The sequence below is a fragment of the Lepidothrix coronata genome, unplaced genomic scaffold, assembly GCF_001604755.1.
Source record: "Lepidothrix coronata isolate B3197 unplaced genomic scaffold, Lepidothrix_coronata-1.0 Scaffold101, whole genome shotgun sequence".
Lineage (NCBI taxonomy): Eukaryota > Metazoa > Chordata > Aves > Passeriformes > Pipridae > Lepidothrix > Lepidothrix coronata.
The window spans coordinates 1,350,411-1,377,623 of NW_016690281.1; the positions used below are offsets into that span (position 1 = coordinate 1,350,411).

Below are 27,213 nucleotides of genomic sequence, written 5' to 3' on the forward strand. Positions count from 1 at the left end.
TGTAGTTCAGTGTCTGACCCCTCCCATCTCCAGGTTTAGTTATTTTTAACACGTAGGAATAAAGCTGAAATTAATTTATGTAATTTTTAGTGACAAAACACAGCTTTTCTAGAGGCATCATTTCCATGAAATCAAGCTCAGAGTTAGTCCTGCTACAGCCACTTTTCCTTGCCTTACAAGTTATTTTTGCTTGCTCAGGCTGCAAAGTGCTTTGGGTTTCTTTTCTGGGTATTTAAGACTCTTTTGAACACCTGAACGTGTTGTATTTGGCCCCAGACGGGGCTGGGGAGGATGATTTGCCTGCATGGCTGTTCATACACTGCATGAGCACGTGAGGAGTCGGGACATGTCCCTGCTGCTGCCTCAGGTGGGACCCTGGATCCGAGCGGGACGCGATGCCCGAGGCACGGCCACCCCACAGGGATGGGGGGGTGTGGGGGGTGCCAGCTGCCCCCAGCACTTCAGTCAGCTCCTCTCCCATCTTTGGTTTGTAAAGTTCAGGGGGCTGAGATGCACCTTCCCTGCAGCAGGATCTTCCCTCTTCCCTTGGTTTTCACTCTTTCTCTGTCAGCAGCTCCCTGGTTCCCTGGGCTGGTGCTGCTGGGAGTTCCCTCAAGGCTCTGGATCTCCAGGGCCTGCTCTTGCAGTTTCCTTGTTTCTTGTGCTCACCTGATTAAATAAAGTTATTACCAAATTTTTTTTTTCTATTCATTTTTAACTCTTTATTGAAAATAAGTTGCAGTTGGTTACACGGACACCGAAAATACAGAATCACAGATTGTTCTCTGAAAAGATATTTTTATATATATAATATATACAAAATTGTAAACATTTTAAACTTATTTCCATACACAGTCCACTTTATACTACACTGCACAGAGGTTAAGTGACAACTGCAACTCCTGGAAGCGTCTGCTCGGACAGAGGTATCTGCAAAGAAACTGAACTTCCCAAACCACAGTTGGGATCTGTTGGAGATTAAAACTCTTAAAGGATCTGAGGTTTAAATGTGTATTGCAACGAAATCCAGGCAGCTGAACTTGGGTTTCAAGTCGAGACAGTGAAGGCTGTTTCTGAGCCTCACTGGGGTGGGAGAGGCTCTTGTGACACACAGAGGGTCAAAATGCAGCTGAGAATGGGACAAGGGGGGACCAGAGCGGGACCAGAGCCACCTGCTTGGGGACAGCACGGGCTGAGAGGAGTCTATGAATATGTACAGCAGCTTTCAGTGAGAGAAATGGCCATTCCACAAAATAATGATGGGATTTGCTATGGAATAGACGGTGAGCAGGGTTAGTGGGAGCTCAGAGCAGCTCAGGAGCAGCACTGTGCCGTTCTGAGGGGCTGGTGATGGGCAGGGGAGGGTACAAAGTACCCTGTAAGGAACTGATGGACAGCAGAAAAGAAATGCTGGGGGTGTCACTTGCTGTTGTGGCAGGAACTGATGGGAAACTCATCCCACAGTGTCCAGGCACAGCTGGTTGGCGTGGCATAAAGGGAGGGATCTGCTCTTGGGGTCTGCTCCAGCCCCCTGAGACACAGAAGCAGGTAATGGGGGGGATATTTTTACTAAATATCACTTAAGCAAAGCTTCCACCTTGCTAGGAACAGCTTAAAATGCTGACAAAAACTCCAATTCTTTCAAATCTTTTAATATGCTTTAAATAAATTGCAAACCCCACGATGTGGTTACCCCAGCGCTGGGAAACACCCGCGTTGTCCCGGCAGAGCCTCCTGGAGCAGGGGGGTTGGGCAGAACTCAGCATGGGATTGCTGGAATTCTGCTCTTTACACCCAAATTCAGTGCTAACAGGTTTTGGGCTGAGCTGAGCACAGCAGAGTCCTGCCCTCTGCGAGCTTGAGGTGCTGGGGGGTCCCGAGCTCTCAGGAGAACAGAGGGGCATAAACGGCTTGTGAGGATGGCACAGCCCTGGCATGCTCAGGACAGTCCTGGCGTGTTTTTGGGACAGCCTTGGCATGCTCAGGACAGTCTTGGCACGTTTTTAGGATGTGGTCTGGGTAGTTATGAGGGAACAAGTGCTGTTGTACCACATCAAATGGGCTGGGAGAAAAAACTGGGGAGAAAGAAGGTGGAAATGGATGTTACAAATACCTGAACCCCCAGTACAGCAGTTCCTGCTCCCATGGCTCCAGTTCTCTAACCATGGGCCCCTTGGGCTGTATTTATTCCAGCCCCACCTGTACACTCTGATCTGCCCAAGGGGTCATGGACACACTGAGGTGTGGCAGCACCTCGGGCACTGCAGGGTGACACCGAGCAGCTCGTGGGGACACTGGGGGGGCTCACAGAGGATTCCAGGCAGGATTCCAGGCACAGGGTGTCAGTGGCCAGGCTGGGGGGTTGAGTCTCACCCTGCCTCTGAGCATGTTTGGATTCAGCTGGGTGGAGGCTGCTGTGGGGTTGGGGAGCTGCACGTGGGGCCTTCGGCAACAGCCCCCCCAGCCAACCCAAAAAGGGGGGTGTTTGGGTCAGGCTGAGGTGGGTCAATGCTCCTTTCAAGGCAGGTGTATCTTGGCTGCTACGGGGCCACCTGACTTTTGGGTTGTCCCCTCCTGCCTCAGCGTGGCCACATCCTACATAAACCCATCACTATTCCCTGGGAAAACGCCCCAGCTATGGGTGTCCTGCCTGTCCGAGCTGCCCGTCCCAGTGCCACCCCAGCAGGGACGGGCTCCCCTCCCTGACGGGGACCGGCATTTTGGGTGCAGAGGGATCAGGGTTAACCTCCCCTGAGGTGCCTGTTGATGTGGCTGGACACGTTATTCCCCGCTCTGGTTTAATCAAGGAACAATCTGTCCTGCCTTCCTGCTGCCAGGAAGCCACTCGGGTGCCCAAGCCCTTTCTCCTCCTCCTCCTCCTTCTCCTCCTCCTCCTCCTCCTCTCGTGCCCAGCAGAGCAGCCAAGTGCTGCCTGCAAGGTGAAGGTAACACTGATTTTTAAGAGCTGGAACAAGCTGCTGACCTCGAGAAGAACCAGGTGCCTCAGCCGGGGGCTGGAGCTGTGCCGGCGGCATTCCCATGTCATTCCCTGACTCCCGAGGTCAGTCCTGGCACCGAGCGTGGTGGGATGTGCGTGTGGGGCAAAGAAAGGCAATGCAGGCCTCGGGGGGGACATTCAGAGCGTGTAATATTCAGCATGGGGGGTACAGGGGGCAGGACACGTCCCGCAGGCAGACACAGCTTTAGCTCTTCACGGATACAAGGAAACTCTGGAACAGTTATATTATAGTTAGAAAAAATACACTGTACCGAACGAACATTATCTCACGTACAATCAATTTAAACATTTAAATTGATTATAATTTTGCTAAAATATTAACACGAGTACTGGTTGTGCTGCTAAAGTTTCAGTGTTCCCTCTAAGGAAAATATTGCTACAGTTCTACCGGACCCTGTATTAAAATCCTTGGGGTTTTTCCTTTCCCAGCAAGACTGGCTCCACAAAACCACAAAGATCCTGGAATTCATTTAGGCTACCCTAGGGTTTGGGTGTCCCTGGTCAGGCACCTGTGAGGAGCTCAGCACTGGCACAGCCAGGGAATGCTCATGGAACCCGGCCTGGATGGAGGGAGGCAGGGAATGCGCTTTGTCACCGGCAGTGACCGCCCAGGAGGATTTGCTGCTGATTACTTGGTTTCAATGGGATTCGGCAGCAGGAATGAGCTGTGGTGGTGGTGACCAGGACCTGCTCCACGGGGAGGAGCAGGCTCTGACTGTTGCTCCTCACGAGGGCAAAGGCAGCAGCGGCTTTGCCGGAGGGAACTGGCAAGGCAAGACCCCGGAGTGCCGGAGAGCTGGGAGAGCCGGGGGTCTCCAAGGATGGAGCTGCCACCAAGGGGGTCAAGAAGTCAAGTTTCAGCTCCTCTGCTCAGTCCTCAGTGACACATGGCCTGGATCAGCTGCTGCACAGGCAGGGAAAGTCATCAGGGAAAGTTATCAGGGAAAGCCAGCAGGGAAAGCCGGCAGGGAAAGCTGGAAGGGAAAGCTGGAAGGGAAAGCCGGCAGGTGGCTGACAAGGACCCACTGGATTTTACATATTTTGTTTTTACAAGGCAGGAATTTTGCAGCTGAAACTCCAAACTGAGCCTCTTTCCTGGGTGCTTTTCACTGACTCTCTCCCCCCACCATTTCCAAACATGTGAGCCCACTCGGGAGGGACTTCAATGGCCTGTGAAGCCTTTCCAGTTCCCTGCCTGAGTTCCTCATTTCTGGAGACTGCAGGGTGACACACATGTCCCCACCTGGGGTTCTGCTGCAGCTGACAGATGGTGGCTGCTCCCAGTATGAAAACACAAGTCCAATATTGCTCCTAATGGCCTTGGACTTTGCATCTGAGCCCCCCGCCCTTGGTGCCAGGGCTGAGCGGGAGGACGTGGCAGCGCTGCCAACCAGAAACTTCCCAATTCCCTGGTGAACAAACAGAACCACAACATGCCATATCCTGCTGATCACAGGCTATTCCCAGTTAGCAGCCAGCTACTGCTGAACTGGTTTCCAGTTTCAAACAGTAACTTTTTACACCCTTGACCAGAACCCATTGAAGAACAGAATTAATCTGGATATTGACCCTGACCCCGACCCACTGTGACCCCCCCGTGCCTCTAAGCCAAGTTTGAAACACCTGTTTGGATATTTGTTTTGTACAGTAAATATATACAAAGAAAAGTAACACAGACACCACTTAACTTCCTTGTGAATTTGGCACTTTCCATGGAACATGGACTGGAAAGCTCCTCAGCAGGAGCCCAACCCTCCCCACCACCCACCCTCGACAGATTCTGTGTTAGCTCCGGAAGAACGAGATAAATAACTCCTCAGAACGAGAGAAATAACTCCTCAGCTACTGTTTTCTAAGAGGAAAAGGTGTCCTGGGCTTTCCCAGCAGAGCCAGCACCCGGCACCAAGGCTTAGAGAGGGCATTTATTCATCTTCCCCACGTGTAGGTGATGTGGTAACAACCTTCCTTCCTTCTGGCTTAGAGGGAACACTGCTTTTAGAAACCCTGGGACAGGTAAGACAAGAACCAATACCACTGTACAGAATTCACTGCACAACGAGCTAATAAAGGGACCCAGCACTGACTGGCCACGGCAAGGAAATGGGACTGAATACATTTGGGATCGGCCGGATCCGGTGCTGCACCGTGGGACGCGGCCCCGGGGACGCCCCGGGCCCTCAGTACGCTGGCACTTGGTAACCTTTGGGGTTGGCCTCTAAGGTCTCGGTGAAGGGGGGGCTCTGGTAGGTCTCCGTGCTCTCGGTGCCGCTGCCCACGGGGTACCCGGGGTACGGCGCGCTCGGGTCGGCGGGGAACTGGTCGGTGGCAAAGAGCGACATGTCCGTGCCCAGGCGGTACCTCTGCAGGGCCCTCACTGCCAGCACCACCTGCGGGAGGAGCAGGAGGTCAGGGGGGGCAACCTGCATGGTCTCAGCATCCCACAACCCCCCCCAGGACCCTGCATGGCCCCAGGACCCCGTGACCCCCCAGGACCTCACGTCCTCCCAGGACCTTGTGCTCCTCCAGACCCCACTTCCCTCCAGGATTCCACAACCCCCTCAGGATCTCACATTCCCCCAGGACTCCATATGCCCCCAGGATCTTGCATTCCCCCATGATCCTGTGTCACTTCAGGACCCTGCTCTCAGGGTCCCCCAGGACCCCACATCCCCCCAGGACCCCACATCCCCCCAGGACCCCACATCCCCAGCACTGAGCACGTGGCAGCATCCCAGGAAGCTGCTGCCCCGCTCTGTTATAACCATGAGCTAATCCAGCACAAAGCCCACCCTGTAACCCTAAAGGGGCCATTTCTGTGTGACAGGTTGACCCCAAAGCTGTGTCAGGGGTGAGGGCTGCAGCTTGGGCTCAAGACCCCTGGCTGTGCAGATTTGGCACTGCTGGCACCAATGAACCCCTGTGCTGTGGGGAGGGAAAACTGATGAGTGCCAGGCCAGGAAAATAGGTCAGTTCTGCCAAGACTCCTTCACCCTCTTCCAGGTTGCCAGAATTGAGGTCACAAAGGGTGGGAAATGTGGGCAGCAGAGCTGTGAGTGCTCGCTCTGATTTCAGGAGGTTTCATTAACAATTTCAATTAGTTTATACATGACAGGGTCAGGAGGGGAAAAAAATGCCTGTAGACACTGAGAATGGCTTCCCAACCACCCTGGCCATCCTCTGGGATGGTAACAGGGGAGTGGTGTCCCCACTACCCTGCCCAGGGTGGGAGCAGATGCTGAGGGGATGCCCTGGGGGCTGCACTCAACGGGCACTCAGGCAACACAGGGATGGAGAAGAGCTGTGGGGAGCTGGTATTAAAAGAGATTTATTTGGATAATCATAAAGCAGGGAGTAGATGAATTGGTGAGGAACTGGAGCCAGGCTGCTGCTGGAAAACCTCGGGCTGGCTTTTGCCCCAATTCCCTTAAGGCAATATGGAATTAGGGCACATCCTGGGGCTCTCTGCCCAGGAAAAACTGGAGGGGTGGAGGTGACACGGAGCTGTCCTGGCTCCTCCACACACAGCCTGTGGAGCAGGAGCCCCCTGAGTGGCACAGGCCCCCACGACATGTGGGGTCCAGCAGCTGTAGGAAAGGGGCTCTGGGAGATGTTCCCCTGCCCCTGTGGGGCCCTGGGGATGCACAAAGCCAAAAACAGGGAGCACAGCGGGTTTCTACAAGCCCCTGCCTCTTGGTGGACAGCAGAGGGGCCAGCCTGGTTTGTCCCAGGGAGCTGATGAGCCTGAGAGCTCCCAAAATCCCCCTGCCATCCCATGAAACCAGCTCAGAGCAGTGACCTGCTCCTGGGGACTGGTTGGCCTCTAATGAGGCCCCGAAATCAGGGCAGCTCGTGGCTGGTGACACATTCTCAACGGGAACACAACTTTCCAGGTGCAGGAGAAGGGGAAGCCTGGAATTACCCAGAGAGAGGGGACTGAGCTGACGCTTCCTGGGTAAGAAACCACCAGTTTCTTCTGTGTAGGGCCCACAGTTCCCTCAGTGCAGCCCCTCAGCGCCCACCAGGATTCACTTCTCCAAACCCTCCCCAGATTCCTCCTCCAGCCTGGTGCTGGGCCCCAAGGAGGTTTTGTGTCTGCCCCGAGGAGGTTTTGTGTCTGCCCTGCCCAGCTCAGCTCGGGCTGCACTCACCCAGATGATGATGGAGAAGAAGGAGAAGGTGATGGCTGCCCGTGCGGCGTCGGCCCCCTGCGCAAAGCTCCTGGTCAGCGTCGTCCGCTGCCACTGGTTGGCCAGGAAGCAGAAGGCCACAAACCACAGGAAGGCCAGGAAACCTGGAAGAGAACAGAGCTGGTCAGTGCTGTCACCTCCTCTCCTGCAAGGACCCCACCCGCTGCTGCAAAGGGTGTATTTAATGGGATACTGGAAAAAAATCCCTCCCTGTGAGGGTGGGGAGGCCCTGGCACAGGTTGCCCAGAGAAGCTGTGGCTGCCCCATCCCTGCAAGTGTCCAAGGCCAGGTTGGAAAGGGCTTGGAGCAACCTGGGATAGTGGGAGGTGTCCCTGCCCTTGACAGGGGGTGGAACTGGATGAGCTTTAAGGTCTCTTCCAACCCAAACCACTCCATAATCCTGTGATTCTGTGACACGTGACAGCTCTGCTCCTCCCTGCAGAGAATCCCTCTGGGGCTGTGGAACTGAGCAAAAATACTCTGGTGATTATTCCTTACTGGAACCAAAGCTGGCTGAGCAAGATATGGCTGCAGCTCCCCTAATTCAATCACCAGCCAACAGCTCTGCCAGATGCCAAGGAGCTCAGCAAACAGTCAAGAAACAAGCCAAGAGCACACAGCCTAAGGAGCAGGGATGCTTTCCAGAGCTGGGAGGAGGAGCTGCACAACCTGGAGCCTCCCATGATGCTGTTTTAAGGGTCTCCAGTTTTCCCGAGGTCCCCCCACCCTCCAATTTGGATGTCAGTGCATGTGTGGATGCTGGGAATTCTGATCTGATGCTGATTCCTGGTGCTGATTCCACCCAGCACCTTCCCAAGGATCATCAGCACATCAGTATGAGCAGCCACACTGCCAGTCCCCTGGGGCTGCTGGCTGTCTGACTGCAGGGAGAGGAAGAACCTTCCTTTATTCCCCTTTATTTCCCTTTATTCCCTTTTATCTTGCCAGTTGTCCCTAAGTAGGATATAAAATGCACATGAGCATCCCCACCCAGTGCTGGAGTCACAGGTCCCACTGCCTTTAACTCACAGTTTGCTCCTAATTGCAGTTTAAGAAGCCACATTCTTTGTCTCCTTCTCCTGCATGGCTGGGCCTGGGGCTTCCCAACCATCCACACTTCCATCAGCCTGGTCAGGAAACTGCCCTCACAGCAATGATCAGCCAGGCTTTCCCTTTCCAAAGCACAGACATTTCACCAGAAATGTCCTGTCACCAAACTACCAAAGCTCTGCCTCTGCACTTTCACTTCCCCTTAGGCTGATGGCTTGTTGTCAGTGACCTCTGGGATTTATTCCTTAAAGGTCCTCAGGGTCAGAGATGTTTTCTGCTCCCCAGCTCTGTTACAACAGGGCTTTACCAGCAGCTGTTCCCTGCTACGGGAAGCAGATCCAACCCCTAAATTTGGACACAAGGAGATGCACACCCCAGAGATGGTGCTGGCTGGTGTGAGATGAGTCTGGGTCCCCAGTGCCATCACAGCCCATCTGTCCCTGGTGTCACCCGAGGGCTTTCAGGAGTTACAATGACATCATGCACATTCCCGACCGTGCACCGGCTGTGCCGGGTACTGCAGCTGCCAAATTCCTCCGCAGCACCGAGGTGTGGGAGACCCGACCCTCCTCATCCTGAAACCACCAGCCAGCGTCCTGTCCCTGGGGTTGCTTCTCCTGCCACCCATGTGGACTTCCCAGAGGTTTGGTGATGCAGAGACGAGCCTTTCCCCTCCACATCAGCTCTGTCTGCAGCCCTGAGAGGAGAAGGATTCCCTGAAGTGCCACGGGAAGGCAGGAATTGCTGCTGATGGAGGAGATGGGGTCAGGCACAGAGAGCATCTCCAGAAACACAAGCCAGCTGTGGTTCAAAGTTTGGAGGACTGACACAGATTTTCAAACCCCCCAAGGAGGGCTGAGCTGGCAGTGACGTGGCGAGGCTGCACGTGCCAGTCCCAGCTCCAGCTGCTCCAGCAGCAGCTCCACAACCTCCAGCACACAGGGGGAAATGGAAAATGCCTGGAGGCACCACAAGAGCCAGGAGATAATTATCATTTTAGGATCTGCAGACAACAGACTGCAAACACCAGGAAAGATGTGTTACCACCCTAATCCCAGCCTGGTCCCAAGCAAACCCCTGTCTACAGGAAGCTGCTGGAAGAGCAGCTGGAAGAGAAAGTTGCAAATGCTGTTTGCAGTGTGGTGGCCCTGCCTGAACCCCTGTCTGTGTCCCAGTACTACCACCCAGTTATTTCCCAGGTGCATTTTAGGAAGAAATTCTTTCTTGTGGGGTTGGTGAGGCCCTGGCACAGGTTGCCCTGAGAAGCTGTGGCTGCCCCATCCCTGCAAGTGTCCAAGGCCAGGTTGGAGCAACCTGGGCTAGTGGGAGGTGTCCCTGCCCATGGCAGGGCTGGGACTGGATGGGCTTTAAGATCCCTTCCAACCCAAACCATTCCAGGCTTCCATGATACTCTCATTCCCCCAGCCACTGGATGCATGACAAGGACCAAGGAGAAATGAGGCAGAGATGGAGAGCAGTGCCAGTTCCCACATCCCTGGCAGGGAGCAAAGGGCTGCCAGGAGGTGGAAGGCAGGGAGGGAGGAGTGCAGCCTCACTCTGCCACACGCAGCAGCAGCCAGGAGATGGATGTGATGTTCCCCTTCTGCTTGAATCCAAGGGTTTCAGGCACCGAGCCCCATGGAAGGGGCTGTAAATATTCCCTAACAAGGGCTGGACGCCGGTGCTCCAGCACCACGGAAATGAGCTCTCCAGCAAGGAGAGAACACCCTCAGTGACAGGCCAGCACAGGGAGGTGATGATGGATGCTCTCATCTGGGACAGAGAGCCACCAGCGACGCCTGTGCTGGATAAATCACCTTCAGACTTTGCTGACATGAGAGCCTGGGAATGGGGAACATCAGCTGCCAGCAGAGCCAGGCAGCTCCCGCAGCAGCCGAGCAGAGGATGTTCTCTCCCAGCTCAAGGCATCCTGCCTGTTCCTGTTTGCACGGATCAGCCTCAGGTCCAGGGGCTCCAGAGGGCACAAAAGGTCCATGCCAGCCCTGGGGGTCCCAGCCCCCCTGCCCACAGTGAGGGGGGCCAGAGGGGTGCAGAAACTGCTTCTGCTCCACTCCAAACACATGCACAGAGTGAAACCAGACTCAGCACGACTGATGAAACCACCTTTTCATGAGCCAGAAGTTGATGTGGGAGGGTAAAACACCCCATCTGGTCTCTGACGTGACCATCAAGCCTCACTTCTCTGTGTGGCCTCACCAAAGCCAGCTCAGAAATGTCTCCAGCTGCAGCAGTGACACAGACAAGTGGTTCTGCCCCCAAGCCACCACATGCAGCTTCCTCACTGCTGCCCCTGAGCTCATGGCTGGGTGGGACAAGGCCCCTGCCACCCCCGTTCTCCCTGAACGAGGCACTCGAGTCGTGTCAGGCCGTGAGGGGAGAGGGGAGGACTCGGGAGTGGAGCTGCAGGGCCCAGCTCCGACCCCCTGGAGCCAGAGCCGCCCCTCCCTCAGCCCGCAGAGGTACCTGAGAAGCCGAGGTCCAGCAGCACGGCCCGTTTGCGGTCCTTGACGCTGCTGATCTGCTGGAAGTACAGGTCCACGATGAAGAAGAAGATGCAGCCGAAGAAGGCGATGATGCCGACGGCGATGCCGTAGCTGCAGGCGCTCTCATTCTCGTTGAAGATGCAGAGCAGCTCGGAGTTCTGGCTGTCCTTGTTCACGTAGCACTCGTTCACAATGGAGCCAAACACCACGATGGAGAAGATCTGCAGAAGGAAGGAGGAAACGCAGCTTGCTGCTGTTTACATTTACCTCCCTTTTCCAACAGCAACATAACTGGATTCAGTCCTGTCACTGACTCCATGGCAACGTGGCATTTGTGAGACGGATCCTGACTCCTGTCTGGTTGGTGGCTCCAGCCAGAGGGCTGGTGGATGGTACCTGGTGGTCCTCCCCTGTGAGCCTGCCTGCCTTTCAGTGCCCTGCTTTGCAGAGTATTTCAAGGATGTTTCCTCCAGACAGGCTGGGGAGGGTAAAAATAAACAGACGGGGCAGGTCTCTGCACAGTCCTTGTGCTCATGCTGCTCTCCATCATCAGGCTGTTCTGGATAAACTCCCTGTGTCCCTGTGGAGCCAGGAGGAATGAAGTGCCAGAGGCTAACTGAGCTGCTGAAGGCTGAGCCAGGGAAGGGCTGGATGCCTGGTGGAGGTGGGGAGCAGCTCACCTGGGCACAGGGGACAGGCTGCCCTGGGAATGACTGGGCAATTTTCCACCTGGCTTAGCAGGGGCTGGAGGGTGCAGGACCTGCTCCCATTATCCAGTGACCCGGTTTGGGCCCTGAGAGGGAAAGAAGGGCAGGGGGGCTGCTGGTGGCTGGGACAGGAGGGTGTCTCATCCCTGCAGGCAGGGAAGGAGCAGGCTGGCAGCAGCAGCCTGCACTAATACCATTCACCACGCTGCAGGCTGAAGTAAATCCCTTATCTCCCAACACCAAAGGCAGGAGTGGAAGCTGCGGGACCAGCTGCATCCCAATCCACTCTGGATCCCGCTCCGTCAGAGCCTGGGAAGTGCTGCCCCACGCCTGCATCTCAGGCTGTGAGCAGGAGGGGAGGGAGGCCTGCAGGCACCATCCATCCCGCTGTGAGCCTCTGATCTCAGCCCTGGCTGTCTGCACCCCTGCCTGCATCCCTGCCCACATCCCTGCCTGGCTCCCGGCTCCCCAGGTGCTGCTGGAGGCCAGGGATGCAGGAGGGGAGATAAGAGGCTGCCTGGGAGCCACTGGGGATGGACATGGGCCATGATCAGCTCCCACTGCACCTGCAGGAACAGCACGACACAGGGGGCACGAGACAGGGATGGGAGACACAGGGGCAGCAGCCCAGGAGCCACAGCTGGTGGCTTTCACAGTCACCCGTGTCCCAGTGCTGCTGCCTGGCCATGGGTCACCTCCGGCAGCCCCCAGGGAGCCACATCACAGAGGGGGGAAATGGAGCAAACCACCCCCAAAGACCCAAACACTCTTTAACGTAACATCGTGACAGAATTTTCTCCTAAGCGTGGGCCAAATGTCTCACCCCTGACTTCCCCAAAGGACTTCGTTTGGATTTATCTCCTCCAAACTCCTTCCAGTGCTGGGGTGAAGCTGGGTCAGAGTTTCTTCATGTGAGAGGACACAGTCTTAGGCTGTGCAAGGGGAGGTTCAGGTTGGACATCAGAAAGGGTGGTCAGGCATTGGAAGGGGCTGCCCAGGGAGGTTTGGAGTCCCCATCCCTGGAGGTGTCCCAGGAAGGCCTGGCCGTGGCACTCAGTGCTCTGGGTTGGGGGACAAGGTGGGCATTGGGCACAGGGGGGATCCATGAGCTGGGAGAGCCTTTCCAACCTCAGCGGCTCTGGAATTTTTCTGCCTGAAGCTACTTACAAAGGCAAGTGTCCCATTAGCAAACACATCTCTGACCATCTCCACTGAGACTCCTCCAAACTGGAGGACAAAGAAGTGGATCTGCAAGAGACTGACCTACTAAAATGAGATGGGATTGGTGAGGGACCTGGTTTGGATCTGTAGGGTGTCATCTGAAATAAATGATGAGCAGAAGCAGCAGAGTCTGTGGAGTACACCCCATTTCAGGTGTGTAGAAGCTCCTGCAAGCAGTTACCTCTGGAACAGGGAGGTAATCAGACCTTCCTGCTCTTGGAATTTAACCACGACCTGGGGTCCTGTCCTCCATCCATCCCCAGCTCAGCTCAGCTCTGAGCACCAGCCACAAGCTCAGTGGCCACCCAAGTCACCCACTGGCATCTGCACCCTGTTCCTCACCAGTGCCACCCTTAGCTCATCACCATCACCATCATCATCATCACCATCACCACCATCATCATCACCATCACCATGCACACAACAAGGGCACTGCGTGTACGGAAGAAACAACAACAAACAGCAATAATGATTTTCCCAGTGCTCTGGCAGCAGCTGTAACATCGGCAGTTGTAAAAAATCCGTTCATAAATAATGCAAAATTGTTATTTACCATCAGAAATAGCAACAGCATTAGTAAAACAGGCCCTGGAAGAAATAATGTGATTCTGGAAATCATGAATAATTGAGAATCTCTGATTCCACGCGATTACTTCTCTGGCAGGGCAGCAAACTTGTACTCAGCTCCTCTGAGAAGAGTTTTACTCCGTTCTCCCAGCAGTAACAACCTTCCCCGTGCCTTTGGGAGCCTGGTGGGAGCCCAGAATTTTGGTGGGTGAGGCAGAGCTCCTGTAAATACAGCTGAGGATGTCACAGAGCAGAGGTCTGGTACCTGCACCAGGTTTGCACACCCGGGGCTGTTGATGGAGGATGCCCAGAAAAGATGTTTTACCACTTATCTTCCAGCTCCAGGGGGCTTTGGGAAGCAAGGCATCCTTCTTGCTGCCAGACAACCCGAGTGGCTCATCCCATAAGACCCCCATGACCACGTTTTGATGTACAAAACATGGGAAATGTTTTGTACATCAAAATCTTGGGTGGTCAAAATAGTAACGAATTGCAAGCACACATGTTTGATAGATGAGCTTAAAACATCAGCTCTGGCTGAAATACTCCTGTCAAAACATGCCTCTGTCAAAACATGGGTTTTCTCTCCCTCGCCCCGTGTTTGAAATGTTAGTTTTTCTTAAAAAAAAAACCCAACTGGTGCTGGTAAAACATTTTAGTGAGAATAGATTCGGTGTTGTCGTTCTAAGTATAGATGAAAAAATGCCCTTTTTTTTTTTTCTGAGAAAATGTGGGTAGATGGGGGAAAATAAACCCCGTGTTTTTTAAAGTTCATGCAAAACAAGTGCCATTTTCTAATCACCTCTACAAACCACAGTGGCTCAACCCCCCCCAACCAGAGACTTGAAAGTAAAAATACAAGGTCAGATTTTGCACTGTGAGTGAGATTCCATGGGCCTGAGCGATATCTCACAGGACTTGCCAAGGAGCCTTCACAGGACACTCCATTCTCCAGCTGAACCACCCAACACAACCAGCAGCAAATCTTGCTCTTGCTGGATGAACCAGTGCAAGATATGGGTAAGAAAAATAAATTTTCTCCAGGCACTCCAGTGTGGAATTGCATCCTCCCTGCCAAAGCTTCCCCAGGAATGTGCTGGGGCTCCTGGTGGGGGGCTCCTGGTGTGGGGCTCCTCAGCCCTGAGTGATGGGAGCCCCAGCTCTGGCTGCTCCGGTGGCACAGACCACCAGTGGGGAGGGTGAGGAGGAAGAAAGCTCTCTTCTCCCAGCCTGTCCATTCAGAGTTGCACTTCAGGCACACAGAGGAGCTCCAGTGCCCCAGTCACATCCTGGGAGGGAGGACAAGGCTGGTCAGGAGGTGTGGGAAGCGCTCGGACCCGCGGGGACACTCGTGCGAGGGCAAAGGGAGCTCGTGCTCCAGCAAACTAGGGAGAAACTGGGACCTCACTCTGCAGTGAAAGCCAGCTGCCCAGTTCCCCCAGTTTAAAGTTTGCTTCCAAGCAAGAGAGGAGACCTCTCCAGGCCAGACAGCATTTCTGGAACACAGGACAACAGGAAAGGTCTTCTTCCCTATGAGGGTGGGGAGGCCCTGGCACAGGTTGCCCAGAGAAGCTGTGGCTGCCCCGTCCCTGCAAGTGTCCAAGGCCAGGTTGGACAGGGCTTGGAGCAACCTGGGCTAGTGGGAGGTGTCCCTGCCTGACAGGGGGTGGAATGAGATGAGCTTTAAGGTCCTTTCCAACCCAAATCATTCCAGGATTCTGTGATTCTGCAGGACCCAGAGCTGCCATCACAGGAGCCCAGGGCACTGGGACACCCGTGTGCCCACGATGGAGAGAGACACTTTTTAGGTGTGGATAAAGCTGGAGCCACATGTCTGCCTTCTCTGCACCAGGTTTTTACCATCTGGAGGCCGGTGACTGGTCAGGCTGCCTGACTCCCTTCTAGAGTTATACTCTGCAGCTCCCTGTTCCCTCCTGGGGCTTGAACCGGCTGCACCCCAGCACACACACATTTTTCACCCCCCTTGCTTTCAGCCTTCTGCAGCCCAATGCTTAAAACGTGCTCCAGGAGACCTCGTGGTCTGAGCACAGCCAGTGCAAGGAAAATAAAAAGCAAATAACACAAGGGAGCACGAGCTGAAAGCTCCGGCGTGTGAACTGTCAGCCATTTTAAGGTGAGATGTTCCCACTGCTGATGCGCTGTACTGATTTGGGACCTATAAAAAACATCACCAGAAGGTGTGGGGTTGTAGGAGACTGCAAAGCCCTGCTTTGATTACACACGCAAGCAACCATTAAAGTCAGCATCAAGGAAATGCAGCGCATGAAGACAAATAACCCCGAGCTCATTTCCTCTGCTGCGGCTCCTGATCGATGGTGCTGGGCACAAACCACACCAGGGAGTCAGCACCAGCCTCTGGGTCACCCCTCACCACTCCAGTGTGGGCACCAGCGAGCCAAATGCCACCCTGCTCAGCGCTCCTCGAGCCTAGCAAGTGAAGGATGGACCATCAAACGAGAAGAGAAAACAATTAAGGTCAAATTAGCACAGGCCAAATCCTGCTTAGCATTGAGCGTTTCCCTAAGCCCTGGATAAGCCCTCGTGCCGAGGCACACACATCCCTCGGGCACATTCCCCACTCAGGGATGAGTTGGACCCTTGGCAGAGGACCAGCCTCCCTCAACGCCCACCCAGCTCAGACCCAGGGGAAATCAGGGCCCGGGTCCCTCCCCAGTTTATCTTTGCAGTTGTCAGTCACAGGGAAGTTTCCAGCACAGATCTGCATAATTTACTGGAGGGTGTGAAGACTAAAGAACTGCTTTGGGCACTGCCAGATCTCCCACGGGACCACGGCTACGACCACAGAGGGAAGACCTGACGCGGTTCCTGGCACAGAGAGAGGTGGTCTGATGCTGGCTGTAATAGGTTTATGGAGATGTCCACCAGGCTAATCAGCTTGGGAGGATGCATGTTGATGACCACATGACTGATTTTTACTGAATTACTTTTTCTAATGTGGCAAGAGGTGCTGGAACACAGCGCCCATTCAAAGTTCCTAATCTAGTACTGCAATCTGAGCACATGGCACACCAGCAGTGCTTGAGACCAGTGATGACAGAAAAAGATAAGTTAGAACCATTTTCAGCTTAGATCCAGTGAAAGTTCCCTATAATTCCATTACCAAAAATGTTAAACTTAAGTTCTGTCTTCAACCTACCGCCCATGGAAAGAGAGAATTAAGGCAGAAATCTGGTGACCCTGCTGAAAAGTGGCCAAGACCAAAGTCTGAAGCAGCTAAGATCATGGTAATGACTCTCAGAATCACCATGGGCTCCTTAAGTGCCAGAGCAGCCCTGGAGCTCTTCTCTAAGAGCCCCAAGTGCTCAAGAGGCAGCAAACCCCCTGAAGAGGGTACTCCCTGTATTTCTCGTTGATGTCTCCTGGGGAGTTCTCCCGGCTATGCCAAGCAGCCACTTCCATCTGCATCTGTAGGACGCCTGGAGCAGGTGAGGTCTGCTCCCAAAAGGGAGCTTCCCAGGCTCCAACTCCAAACCTTCACAGGAGCTGTGTGTTGTATCCCAGCAAACCCACACTTCCACCCCACAGCACCTCAAACCAGCCCTCCCACAGCTGCACACTGTGGGTCATGTTGAGCTTCTCATCCACCAACACCCTCAAGTGCTTCTCCTCAGGGCAGCTCCCAATCCATTATCCCAAACAAGCCTGTATTTGGGTTTAGGATTGTCCGAACCCACATGAAAGACCTTGCACTTGGCAGTGTTGGACCTCAACAAGTTCACACAGTCCCACCTCTCTGGCCTGTCCCGGTCCCTCTGGATGCTCCATCCCTTCTCTCCAGTGTGTCAATCACACCACACAGCTTGGGGTCATCTGACCCAGGTGATGAATTACAAAATTATTCAAATTTAAGAAACAAGAGGCAGCAGGTCAGGCAGCTGCCAGTGTTGCAGGAAAGGGTTTTCCAGCTGTGTAGGCACCGCACTTTTACTGCTGCTCTGACTGAAATCATGGGGATTACTGGAAACATTTCTTAGTATATTTTCCAAAACTGCCTTTAAAAGCCAAACCTAAATGTACGTCAAGAGAACAATTCCCCTGCAAAGCTGAGTGGCCACTTGAAAGCCTGGCTGGCATGGGCAGTGACAGCGAAAGGAACTCATGACTCTGTGGGCATCCTTCGTGAATATCCAGCCTGTTTCGCTGTGCAAAAAATGTCTCAAAAGGAAACCACAAGAGCGATCACATCTTCATCTGACAAACTGCATCAGACAGAGGGGGAAGAGATGAATGAGGAACTGTTAAATGGTTCTTTCCAGCTTTTGATTTTGCAGCTCAAGCCAGGAGCGGTTTTTTCCCCCTTCAGATACTCAGAATTACTCTGTGAGGGGGAGGTTGTGGTGTGAGGCAGAACCAGGAATCCCCTGTGGCCATCACTGACATTTGGGGCTTTCTGTGTTGAAGTCACCATTCACCTGCTAGTCCCTCAGAGGTTTGCCAGCACAGGGTCTGAATGCACGGCCTCGAAGCTGCTGCTGGAGTCACAAAGAAGAACTGGAGCCTCCTTTGGTGGTGGCTCATTGGGAAGCCCCAGCAATGGTCACCAGCACCGAGTCGCTCACTCCAGGCACATGAGACTGGTCCCAAATCCTTGTGGTGATTCTCCATCACCACCCCACTCAAACCAGCACATCTTGGGCAGATCCCTCCTCTTTTCCCCAAGGAATGTCACACACACAGCAAGGGTGATGCCTCCAACGTGAGGTCCGACTGCCCAGGGTAACCACGTTTACAAGGATGCACCACCAAAGCACAGGAACGAAAACCACGTGAAGAAAGCCCACCCCAACACCTAAACTTAGGGCTTTTTGAATAACCATCCAGGGCATGGGCAGCCTGGATGTCCCAGGATGGCAGGCAGGGAAGCCTGGGAAGGGCTGTGTTTGCTTTGTGCATCCGTGCTCCGGCTGCCAACACGGTGTCACCAGGTGCCACAGCACTGCCACGCTCACCCAGGGCAGCAGTTACAAATGAACAGAATGGAAAGGCAGCAGAGACCTCAGCAAAGCCTTTGGCTGCCTCCTCCATCCAAGATCTCCCCCTGGACATGGCTTTTGTCTGGCAAGAGCAGCAGAGCAACCGCTCGGAAGGAGCCCGGACACACTCTGCTCTGCCAAACCTGCAAGAAACAGCAGGTGGGAAGGGAACCCCCACTCACACCTCCCACCCAACTGCAGTCCCAGCTCACACTGGAAAAGAGTTTTAAGTCTGAAGTGGTTTAAGGCACAGGTAACTGGACTGCAACAGCCAAGGAAAAGCCAACCAAGGCTCCTCCAAAGTGGAGCAGCAATGGAGAAGGGTCCCTGACAGGTCTACCAGCAAATGTGAGACCTGGGAAAAGGGCTGCAAAGGGCTTTTACTGTGGAACTTCCACAGCCAAATCCCCAACCCACTGAAAAGAGCAGAACCTCCCACTTTGCTCACTGGGCTTTGGAGCTGACTCCCAGTATTGCAAACGTGGATGGGACAGCACTGCACACATCCCATGTTTGGCCATATCAGTGGTTCCTACACTTGTTTCGAGTTAAGTTGATGTGTTCTGCAGTTGTAAGCACTTGGCTTTCACCAGTTCCCTGTGAACACAGAGCCACGAGACCAGGGACTTTACCACTGAATAAACCAGCCAGCAAATACACACAAGACTATTTTCTAAGCTATCTCCATATTCCATATCCCGGTCCTGCTTCCCACCAGTGTCCAATCCCCGGAGGGATCTCTGGGAGCTCTCTGGATGTGACATGACAGATTTATCTCACACGGGCCCAATTCACCAACAGTGGGTCAGATTTATCCAACCATTCCCCAAACCAACACCACTGTCAACAGTTTGCCACTGCACTCAAGGAGGATCCAGGAGCATCCAGGTGGATCCAGACCAAGTTTTCTAGACTGAGGCAATGACTCTAGGACACAACTGCTGCCAAGTGCCTGAACCCTGCCCAAAATGCCCCGTCCACATCAAGCTGGATGCCCCAGATCCATTCCTGGCCCAGCTCTGCTCATCCACAGCTTCCAGCCAAGCACTGGAGCTGGGCAGACCCTTCCTACTGGGGGCTTTTGGGAAGGACCTGGCATTCCCGACCTCCCAAAGCCATGCATACCTGCAGATGTCAGCAGAAAAGCCAGGCTGGGGAGGCAAATTAGGGGCTGCTCTCACCCCTGGGCATCCGGGCCCCCGGAGCTCCAGAGCTCAGCTCCCTGTGCTGCCTGGTCGTGGACCACCAAAGCCTTCCCTGAGTGGCTGCACAGCCCATTCCACCGCCTGTTCTCCGCTCCGCGGCAGGAATTCACGGACGGGAAATGGCCAAAGCCCATGCCATCCCTCCAGCAGAACGGGGAGCTGGGCAGGGCTGGCTCCCGGATTTCTGTCACACACACGCATGCACGGAGCGTGGAAGGCAGGAAAATGTCCTCTGCCTCCCGCTCCGCACCCCATCCTCCAGCACCGAACCGGGCACGGGCACCGGCGCATCCCCCCGCCGCTCCCTGCCCCATTCCCAAGGGAATTCCCTGCCGGCTCCCCCGGGAGCCAGCACGGCCCGGGCGCCGGGCACCCCCCGCCGCAGCGGCCCCGCACCGGGCACGATGTAACGGGCACGGGCGCGACGCACCCGCCCCGCACCGCGCACCGGCCCCGCACGGGCACCGGGCGATGCCGCGGGCACCGCACCCCGCGCGGGCACTGCCCCCGCCCCGCACCGCCCGGGGCACCGGGCGCTGCCCCCGCCCCGCCGCGCCGGCCCCGCCGCGCCGCCTTACCCAGGTGGTCACCCGGAGCAGGGTCTGCGGCTGCTTCAGGAAATCCACGGGGTCGATGGCCCCCCCCGCCCGGCCCGCTCCGAAGGACGCTCCTTCCATCTTCCCCCGCCGCCCGCTCCGAGCCGAGCCCCGCGCGCGCGCCCCGCGCCGGCCGCGCGCCTGCCCACCCGCGCCCCCCCCCGCGTGGGCTCGTCCGCAGCGCCGCGTGCGGGCGGAGGGAGGAACCACCCGCCGGCTAAGGGGGGGCGGGGGGGCACCGGCAGGTGCGCGCGGCCGGCGCGGGGCGCGCTCCCTCTGCAACGGGCCCGGGCTTGTGGGCACGGGCACTGTGACAGTGTGACAGTGTGACAGTGTCACCGGGCTGTGGGCACGGGCACTGTGACAGTGTGACAGTGTGACAGTGTGACAGTGACAGTGTGACAGTGACAGTGTGACAGTGTGGGTATGGGCACCACAGACAGCCAGTGTCACTGTGCTGTGGCCATGGGCTCCATGCTATGGCCATGGTCACCGTCCCACGGCTGGGGACAGTGTGCTGGGGTTGGGGACACCACGGTACTTGCCACTGGCAGTGTCACTGTGCTATTCCAAGAATTACTGTCCTGTGGTCATTGTGCTGCTTCTGGGGATAACACGGCATAGGCAGGGACAGAGTGTTGTCACCAATGTCACCGTGCAATGGCAGGGGCTACCTGTGCTATGGCCAGGGCAGCCCCATGCCCTGTCAGTGCCTGGGCTGTTGGCAGGAGGAGATGCCAGGCCTGGAGCACAGGGAGGTCACTGCGCTGCTCAGCTCAGCTCTGCTGCAGACACTGACCCTCAGACAACACTCTATCTGTGCACATCCCCCCAGAAAGGGTGGCTGTCACCCCTTGGGGCACCCTCAGAGGCTCAGCTATGGCACAAGAGGCTCCATGGCCGATCACAGGGATCTTCAGCTGAGAGCAGAGGGGAGGGTTTGGCGGCTGTTCCACACCCACAGCTGGTGCAAGAAAAGAGAAGTGAAGATGGACAGGGCTGAAGCTCTTGCTTTCCTCACGCAGGAAAGGGGGCACCCAGATCTGCCAGGGGACTGCAGGAGGCCAAGCCCCCGTCCTGCTCCCTCCCCATGGACAGCGGGAAGGAGGAAAAAGAAGAGCCTTAGAGGGAAACCCTCAATTACTGGGAAGGGAGTTCCCCCCGCGGCTCCAGGACCATCTCCTGAGTTAGTTTTCCTAGCACGGTGATGATGATCCTGGTTCCATAGATACCGATGCCATGACAACTCTGACATCATCCGTGCTTGGGACGGGAGCTGCAGGAACGTCGCAGGGAGGAGCATGCGGAGCTGTGGGGCCGGGGGCTTCTCCCGGCTCCTCGGCCAGCTCTTCTCCCACCTGCTGTCCCTGCAGCTCCATCTCCCCTTGCAGGGACCAGTGTCGCTGCCACACCACAGGGGGTACCTGTGTCCAGGTGTGTCCAGCCCCTCACACACACGGCTGTCACACAGCCGAGGATTCCCATGGCTCGGCCCCGTTTCCAGCTCATTCTGGCCTGTCACAGCTCTGCCAGCCTCTTCCCTCTGGCAGGTGGGATCAGGATTTAACTGTTAAAGCTCATGGTGATGCCACGCAGTTTTTCTCAATTACAGGTGAGTCATCGTCTCTCTGGGCCTATTTCTGAGTCCCAGCAGGAAAAGCAGAACCCAGCCTTTCATTCCTCAGTGCCACCAGCTCAGCAGACATCACACTGTACTATGCAAAACCGAAATGGCCACAGAGACAATGGTGGGTTGGTCCCTCCTGCTTTCCTCTGGCACGATGTCTCACGGAGCTGGCCAGGCACTGCACCTCAGTGCCAGGAGCATCATTGCCAGCTCATCCCTGAATTGCAGGTCAGGAACAAAGGCCAAATTAACTGGAAGGGATTACCCCAGGTGGGATTTTCAATCAGCTTCGGCAGTTTAGAAGCAGCTGTTCCAGCATCCTCAAAAATCAGTTTCATGCTTTGAGAACAAACCGTCCCGAATCCATCAGCCCAGAGTCACGATGGCAAGGGCTGCCCTGATCCCTGAGGGTGCCCAGTGCCAGGGAAGCAGCATGGTCCCGGGGCTACTACACAGGGAATCATTTGGACCTCTGGGATCTGCTCCTGGTTTTCCCATGATGTTGGGAAAGACACTTCAATTCTCTCCCTTTCTAAAATGTCTTGCCCAGCCCACCTGTCCCAGTTGGGACAGGGATATTTCAGACAATGCAAAGCACAAAGCGCCAGGACCCTGCCTGAACTTTTCAGATGTTACTGTAGAAGAAATCATCACCATTTCCAGACAAAAACGTGGCTTATACACTTCCAGGCGTGACCATGGAAGTGCATCAGGCAAGGTCCCTACTGATATCCCTGCTCCTAAACTTCTCCCCTTTCTTCAAGGTTCGTCCCTCTAACCTGTGCTGTGTGCAGTGTTTGTACAATCATTTCTCACGTCATGGGGTGCCAGTTTTCTTCCCCTGCTACAGCACAGATAAAGCTCAGGACGTATCTCCAGCCCACACACAAACTGCTTTTTCTGTTTCACTTCTATTGCTGCAAATCAACGGATACACAGAGCCAGCCAATAACAGGGATGGATATTGCACCTTCGACATTTTCCCCATCAAATGGAGAACAGCAGCATTTGGAAATGGCACTTTCCAGAGCATCAGTTCAGTTTGAACAAGTTCTGGCTGCATTTACCACTCCCCCTGGATTTCAGTGACAGGGAACAAACAGCAGCACACAGACAAGTGCCTGAGATCTGCCTGTGTTCCGATTTTACAGGAGTTTAATTAAAGGTATGGATTTGCTTCTTGCTTCTTGTAGTCATGCTGACTTCTTAACCTTCGTTTTCATCACAAAAAAGCAATCAGGTTTTACTCAGGGGTAAATACATGGACATGACAACCCGGAGGAGACAAGGTGGGGGGCTTTCTCCTTCTTCAAAACCTGTTCAGGTCAGCCCTACCCACTCAGCCAAGGGCCAGGGTTGGGACCTGGCCTGTAAGAAGCTGAATAATGGACAAGACCAGTTAATATCTTTTCTTTAGCAGGACCAAAGGAATTTTCTCTGTGGCAGTAGGATGCTCCTGATTTGGCAAGCAAAACAATCAGATACATTTTCTACTTAACAGCTCTGAAATAAAATAGTTGTAGAATCTGGAATGGTTTGGGTTGGAAGGGACCTTAAAGACCATCTCGTTCCAACCCCTATTCCATGGGCAGGGACACCTTCCACTAGACCAGGTTGCTCCAAGCCCTGTCCAACCTGGCCTTGGACACTTGCAGGGATGGGGCAGCCACAGCTTCTCTGGGCAACCTGTGCCAGGGCCTCACCACCCTCACAGGGAAGAATTTCTTCCCAATAAGCCATCTAACCCTGCCCTCTGGCAGTGGGAAGCCATTCCCCTTGTCCTGTCACTCCAGGCTCTTGTCCCAAGTCCCTCTTCAGCTCTCCTGGAGCCCCTTTAGGGACTGGAATGGGCTCTGAGGTCTCCTTGGAGCCTTCTCTTCTCCAGGTGAACATTCCCAGCTCAGCAGAGGGGCTCCAGCCCTGTGATCAACTCAGTGGCCTCCTCTGGACGCATCCAACAGGTCCACATCTCCCTGTGGTGGGGACCCCAGAGGTGCTCCAGGTGGGAATAGCGATGTGCCTTGTTCTCAGAGCAGCTCTGACAGTGTGCTTGGAGTGCAGCTGCTCTGGCTCAGCAATCCCGGTGTGCAGGACCCAGTGCCAGCCCCAGAGAGCCATCCAGGCTCCAGCCACGTTCCCAGCCCACCGACTCCAGCAGCTCCCCGCGGTCCGACCCAGCTCTGGCACGGGTGTGGGCGGGAAAACAGCTTGTCCTTCACATTCCCAGGGCAGCAGGCCTGAAGTAGCACTTTGAGACACGTTCATTTAGTTGTTGCTCCGAAGTGCTTTGCTTGCCATTCATTAGAGCTCGGCTGGTGCTGCTTTCAGCCCTTAGAAAAACAAGAGCTCATGGAAGTGTTGAGAGGAGCTTAGAAATCCATAGTGCCCAATGACAGAGAGATTGGACTTCCTGGTGAGTAACACCTTACCTCACTATCACTAGAAAGCCCTAGAAGCCTTCCACCCTAAGAGATCCAAAAATATCTGGAAGATCATTTCTGAGCTGGTTACTCATCCACTTGTGAGACGCAGCCGTTTCTCAGGTGGGATCCAGCAGTTACTGTGCAAGGATAAACCCAGGAGAAGTGTGCCAGAAAAACACATGGAAAACTTCACTAACTGAACTTCCGGATAAGAGAACTCAGCGAATTGAGGGAGCACTGGCTTTGAACAGGAGAGTTGATATCTCAGCACTTGCATAAAACCCAAACTGAACAAAACCCCAGAGGGTTTCGAAATGCCTCTCAGTGGTGCAACTGTGACACTGGTGACAACACCGTGCCCCTGCCCATGCGCTCAACGGCTCATCAACTCGGTATCTGCTGCTTCTCCAAATATTCCACAGTGTCAAACAGTTGGGGGTTTTGGCAAACCAGTAATCTAATCTGATTCAGCCACTGCTCACCACTCTGCTGGAAAAGGGGAATAGGATCCTTTGGGGTTTTCCAGACCAGCCTCCTTGGGACCACACCAGTCCCCTCGTGCAGGGCCTGACCAACCAGATGGCCTTGGTGCTTGTCCCCTGCTCCCCGCAGGTGTGGCACCAGGGGAGCAGAGCTGGCAGGTCCAAGGGCACAGGGCAGCTCAAGCCGTGCCCAGACATGAAGAGCTTCCACAATTCTCATTTGAGCTCGTTCTGCTGCCAGGAGAGCTCTCCCAGCTCAGCCCTTTTGGCAGTGCCATTTCCGCTCGCGTTACACCACAAAACAAAATTTTCCTGGGGGAAATAAGGGCCACAGTGTTTGTGTAATGGATGAGGTGTTTGCAGTGTTATACTGAAAACATGAAAAGCTTCATTTCTTAGCTGAACATAACACTAACAGGTCCTCAGACTCATAAGAAAGATGTAACCTGATGTAAAGGAGATTTGTGGGATGGATGGAGCTGAGTTATTTTATAACTGTGAATACTCTCAGGCCCAGGGCTGTGCAGCACAAGCACATTAAAAGAGATTTTCATCTAAATATGGAACACAGGCAAAGGCTGCTGAAACTCTATTTTTATCCCCATTTTGCAGAAGTGGAAGTGTGGCTACAGAAGATGAAGTGACTTACCTGTGTCTAGCAAGAAGCTTGTGACCAAGAACTGAATTTTGATCTCTGGAGTCTCCAGCCACGTGCCTTGTCTCACACTTTGCATATCTTTTACCCCATCTAAGCAGCAGGACAAGAGGCACAGTCACTGAATCCACTTTTTTGCACTCCTGGTGGCTTGGGCCAGATGTCAGGGATGGAAGAAGCAGGGAAAGCCCAGCTTTGCCTGACCACTCTTGTAACTGAAAAGGGAAGTGCCCATCCAGCACCATCCAGAACTGGGACACCTGACATTGGTATTCAGGGAAACATGGAAGCTTTGAAATAGCTGCCTGGTGGGACAGACATTAAATTAACTCAGCTGTTTTTTCTTTCTCACAGATCTCCTAATCCAAAGCAAAGCTCCCACGAAACTCTGTGGGTTTTCTTCCTACCTTTTCCATGTAGCAGGGCTGGGCTGCATCCCTCAACCTCCAAAGGAACAGCTTTGCTGGAGTCATGACTGTCCTGTGATCTTCCTTTTGCCTCTATAAAGCATCCAGAGCAGGTGACAACCATTCCAAGGAAGTCTGATCCCTTCTCTGACTGGAAACGATCCTGTTTCATGACTGCTGTTCCTGTACCCATGTCTGGTCTGTGCACAAGCCCCTGTTAAGAAAGTCACTGTCACAGAATTATCCAGTGAAGTTAATTCACCCTTTCCAATCTTTTAATGGTCAAAAAGAGCCAGAACTTCTCCATATCTGACCAACTATGGGCTGAAGATCAGGTAGGAAACATGCTGGAAACAGAATCCAGTGTTTTATTATGATTTCAGCTGCAGGCAGAGAAATAACATCCCTCACTTAGGTAATTTGACAAGAGGTTTGCACAGTAGTTTGGAAAGTATCTGAAGGTACCAAAATCTCCTCCCAAAATCACAGGAAAGGGATTAGGATGAGGTAAAAAGTGGTATCTGCAGCAGTCTGTTCCAGAGAAGAGTAAGAGATGGGGAAGTCGAGGAAATATAAGGAAATAAACGGAAATGCAATGAAATCCATCCTCTGTGGCCCTCTGCTGTTGGCTTGGTGAACTGTAAAGCAAATTTTCCCTGTGAAGCACATTGCAGTGACACAGAAACCACCTGAACTGAGTGACAGCCAGCCTGGCGTCAGCATAAACGTTCATGAACACTTCCCTGTGGGATGTGCCAAGCCAGGGCAGTGTCCCAGCTGATCCCAACGCTGACCCTCGTCCCCTTGGACAGTTCTGTGTTCTAACTGCTGATTTCCCTCCATCCATGAGCTTTCCTTTGTTTTCCTTAGCCTTCCAAGGTTTGCTTTCCTTGTTTTATTATATTCCCTATTAGCCTATGAAGTCAAGAGTTGACTCCACACCACCCTGTTGGCTGTTTCTACCGAAGTGCTTAATCCTGACTACACAAAATACTCCACTGCTCCTCTCCATCATTCAGACATAAACCCTGAACAGCCAGGAATGGAAAAACAAATCAGTGATGATGGGAAGGGGCCAAAAAATACCCAACCCAAAATTTAAACCCTCCCCTCTCCAAGCCTGTGAAACTCCAACAGGAAGAACATCACACACTGCCTGGAACAGGCTGAGGCAAAAGACACAGAAGCAAAGCAATTCTTGTGAATCTTACTGTAAACAGGATACTGTGTACACCCAACACACTGCAGAGGAACAGCTAATCCCTGGAAAAATGTCAAAGGCACAGTGGTGCTTCTGCCAACATCTGCACTGTTACTTGCTTAGCAACTCTGCCTGCCATCCGTGGAGGGGACGAGTCCCTCGTGGCTCCCTGCTCTTTGCTTTCTGAGAAAACACAAGAAGGAAAAAATAAAAATGAACTCCAGCTGTGAATGCAAACCATGGAAACAGCGAGGAATTTGGGAAGCTGCAAGGTTAGTCGGGTACCTGTTACACAGGAGCAGCTCCCAAGCAAGGCCCCACGAGCTCCTTGGGCAGCACCTGCTCCT

The 27,213-nt window shown here is 54.1% G+C and overlaps 1 protein-coding gene across 1 annotated transcript; it reads right to left on the reverse strand.

The window, feature by feature from the left end:
• Positions 1 to 702: 702 nt before the first annotated feature.
• SYNGR3 (synaptogyrin 3) lies at positions 703 to 20,179 on the reverse strand. The gene is made up of 4 exons (XM_017823113.1): positions 20,054 to 20,179; positions 10,741 to 10,981; positions 7,168 to 7,310; positions 703 to 5,406 (listed from the first exon to the last, which is right to left on the reverse strand). The coding sequence occupies exons 1-4, from the start codon at positions 20,150 to 20,152 to the stop codon at positions 5,197 to 5,199; spliced, it is 693 nt and encodes a 230-aa protein (XP_017678602.1). The 5' UTR covers positions 20,153 to 20,179; the 3' UTR covers positions 703 to 5,196.
• Positions 20,180 to 27,213: the final 7,034 nt, after the last annotated feature.

What these genes read in the sequence shown, in the direction of transcription:
- SYNGR3 (XM_017823113.1), bottom strand. Translation starts at nt 20,152, where the DNA reads ATGGAAGGAGCGTCCTTCGGAGCGGGCCGGGCGGGGGGGGCCATCGAC. An exon ending in GCTGGACCTCGGCTTCTCAG is followed by an intron (nt 7,311 to 10,740) that starts GTACCTCTGCGG and finishes GTTCTCTTCCAG; the next exon opens with GTTTCCTGGCCTTCCTGTGG. An exon ending in TCTTCTCCATCATCATCTGG is followed by an intron (nt 5,407 to 7,167) that starts GTGAGTGCAGCC and finishes CTCCTCCCGCAG; the next exon opens with GTGGTGCTGGCAGTGAGGGC.